Source organism: Mirounga leonina, unplaced genomic scaffold (assembly GCF_011800145.1).
Source record: "Mirounga leonina isolate KUSES-001 unplaced genomic scaffold, KU_Mleo_1.0 Mir_204, whole genome shotgun sequence".
In the NCBI taxonomy this organism is placed as follows: domain Eukaryota; kingdom Metazoa; phylum Chordata; class Mammalia; order Carnivora; family Phocidae; genus Mirounga; species Mirounga leonina.
Genome location: NW_023270513.1, coordinates 3,283,476 through 3,286,148, shown reverse-complemented (window position 1 = coordinate 3,286,148; position 2,673 = coordinate 3,283,476). Strand labels below are relative to the sequence as shown.

General features: G+C 66.3%; 1 protein-coding gene across 1 annotated transcript; it reads left to right on the top strand.

Annotated features, from left to right (window-relative positions):
* The first annotated feature begins 254 nt into the window (after positions 1–254).
* Positions 255–1,475, top strand: CXCR3 (C-X-C motif chemokine receptor 3). Its single transcript, XM_035028639.1, has one exon. It carries the CDS (start codon positions 327–329, stop codon positions 1,416–1,418), a length of 1,092 nt encoding a protein of 363 aa, XP_034884530.1. The 5' UTR covers positions 255–326; the 3' UTR covers positions 1,419–1,475.
* Positions 1,476–2,673: the final 1,198 nt, after the last annotated feature.

The following is a 2,673-nucleotide window of genomic DNA, read 5'->3' as shown; positions in this document are numbered from 1 at the left end:
GGCAGCTTTCCCTCGGGCGCACAATGCCCCGGCTGATGGGGTGGCCCAGAAGGGTGAGAGAGAAGCTGGCTTCGAGATGAGAATGTACCCCGCCCCCCCAGCCACGGAGGTCGGGGTTGCGGGGGGCGGGGGGCGGGGGCCGGTGATGGCCAAGGCCCGGCAGACGAAGCTCTGAGTTCCGCAGGCGAGGCCTCGGAAGAAAGGCAGGACCGGTGACGGGGGACGGCCCCGGCGCGGGGCCTGCCTGACAGAGGGGCCGCTCGGAGCAACGCTCCAACGGTGAGTGCCAGGCCTTCACGTGGTCCGCTCCCTGCCTCCGTCCGCAGATGAGCGAACGCCAAGTGTTCTACGCGTCCGAGCTCACCTTCCTGGAAAACTGCAGCTCCTCCTATGACTACGGGGAGAACGAGAGCGAGTCCTGCTGCCCGTCCCCGCCGTGCCCGCAGGACTTCAGCCTGAGCTTCGACCGCGCCTTCCAGCCGGCCCTGTACGGCCTCCTCTTCGTGCTGGGGCTGCTGGGCAACGGCGCCGTGGCGGCCGTGCTGCTGAGCCAGCGGACGGCGCGGAGCACCACCGACACCTTCCTGCTCCACCTGGCCGCGGCCGACATACTGCTCGTGCTGACCCTGCCCCTGTGGGCCGTGGACGCCGCCAGCCAGTGGGTCTTCGGGTCTGGCCTCTGCAAGGTGGCCGGGGCCCTCTTCAACATCAACTTCTACGCCGGGGCCCTGCTGCTGGCCTGCATCAGCTTCGACCGCTACCTGAGCATCGTGCACGCCACGCAGCTGTACCGCCGGGGGCCCCCGGGCCGCGTGAGCGTCACCTGCGTGCTCGTCTGGGGGCTCTGCCTCTTCTTCGCCATCCCCGACTTCATCTTCCTGTCGGCCCACCGCGACGAGCGCCTCGACGCCACCCACTGTCAGTACGACTTCCCGCAGGGGGGCCGCACGGCCCTGCGCGTCCTGCAGCTGGTCGCGGGCTTCCTGCTGCCCTTGCTGGTCATGGCCTACTGCTACGCCCGCATCCTGGCCGTGCTGCTCGTCTCCCGGGGCCAGCGACGGCTGCGCGCCATGCGGCTGGTCGTGGCCGTCGTGGCGGCCTTTGCCCTCTGCTGGACCCCCTACCACCTGGTGGTGCTGCTGGACACCCTCATGGACCTGGGGGCCTTGGGCCGCAACTGTGGCCGGGAGAGCCGCGTGGACGTGGCCAAGTCGGTCACGGCTGGCCTGGGCTACCTGCACTGCTGCCTCAACCCGCTGCTCTACGCCTTTGTGGGCGTCAAGTTCCGAGAGCGCATGTGGGGGCTGCTCGCGCGCCTGCGCCGCCCCGGCCGGAGAGGGCACCAGCGGCAGCCGTCGTCCTTCCGCCGGGAGTCGTCCTGGTCCGAGACCACGGAGGCCTCCTACTCGGGCCTGTGAGGCCGGATGCGGGCTCTCCTTTCGCCACGCGGCCCCGGCCTCCCCCACAGCCCCGGCTCCGCCCTCCCTCGCCCCGTGGCCTCACGCCCCACGCGCGCTCCGGGGCCTCCCAGGGAGGCGGCCCTCCTCCCCACCCCCACCCCCGCCGCCGCCCTTGCTGCTCCTTAGCTGCCACGCCCCACCGCCGCTTCGGAGGCGGCTGCCCAGAGCCCCACGGCCCTTCTTATCCGCTAACTAGACCTCGGCCTTCCCCATGTTCGGGGAGCACGAAGCGGAAAGCATAGTAGAGGGCTGCCCCTATGGGGCCTTGGCCCGGGCCTCCAACTCAGCAGCGACTGTAGCTGTGGTCCCCAAGACCTGTGTATTTGCTCCTGGTTTATTTTTTGATGCCTAAAGTCTGCTTACAAGGTTGCAATAAACAAGGTAATCAGGCCCAGGGCGTGTTCGTCGCGCATCATTACAGCCAGCCCGGCCCAGGCTTCGGGGATGAGTTTCCTGCTTTCCTCGCCTGGCCCCAGATCTGTGCCAGCCAGCGCTGCTTGCGTTAATGTCTACGTCGAGCCTCCTCTGGGCCCTCCTGGGTGCCCCTGCCCCTCACGGGGAAGCACCCGGCTGCGTGGCTGTGCGCTGTTACCCGGACTGGCCGGCCACTGTAGAGGCATAATTTGGGGATGGGCCTTCACACATGAAGACCTAGTCCCCGCACTCCGGAAGCTTAGGCCAGCAGGGACAACGGGGTCAGTCTAGGCCACGAGGCAAAGGAGTGGCTCACGGACCATGAGCCTGGCGCTCAGAGCCCTGTGGCTGCAGCCACTGAGGAAGGCTTCCTGAAGACAGAAATGAGCAGACCTGAAGGGACACGCGGTGGGGCCAAGGGCAAAGAGAAGGGAAGACGGTATTTCTGGGCAGAAGGGAAGGCACTGGCAAAACGTGGGCAGGCTGAAAACTGCAAAGCTTACCAGACCGGGAAGTGCTCCCAACTGGCTAGAGTTAGGGGTTCAGGTAAGGGAAGGGTTGAAAATAATGAGACTCCAAGTTGGTCTGGGATCAAGTGATGGTATCCGAGGATCCTGCTAGAAGGCCGCAGCCAGCTGTTCACGTGAGAGGGGGTACGGGCTCCTTCGGGGATAATGACATTGGATCGAAGCAAAGCACCCAGGTCGGATATGGCTTGCTAACAGTCATTAGCACACAAGCCACCTGGGGGCATTGGGGGGGCACTACAGCTGAGGTGGAAGCACGTAGAGGAAATGAC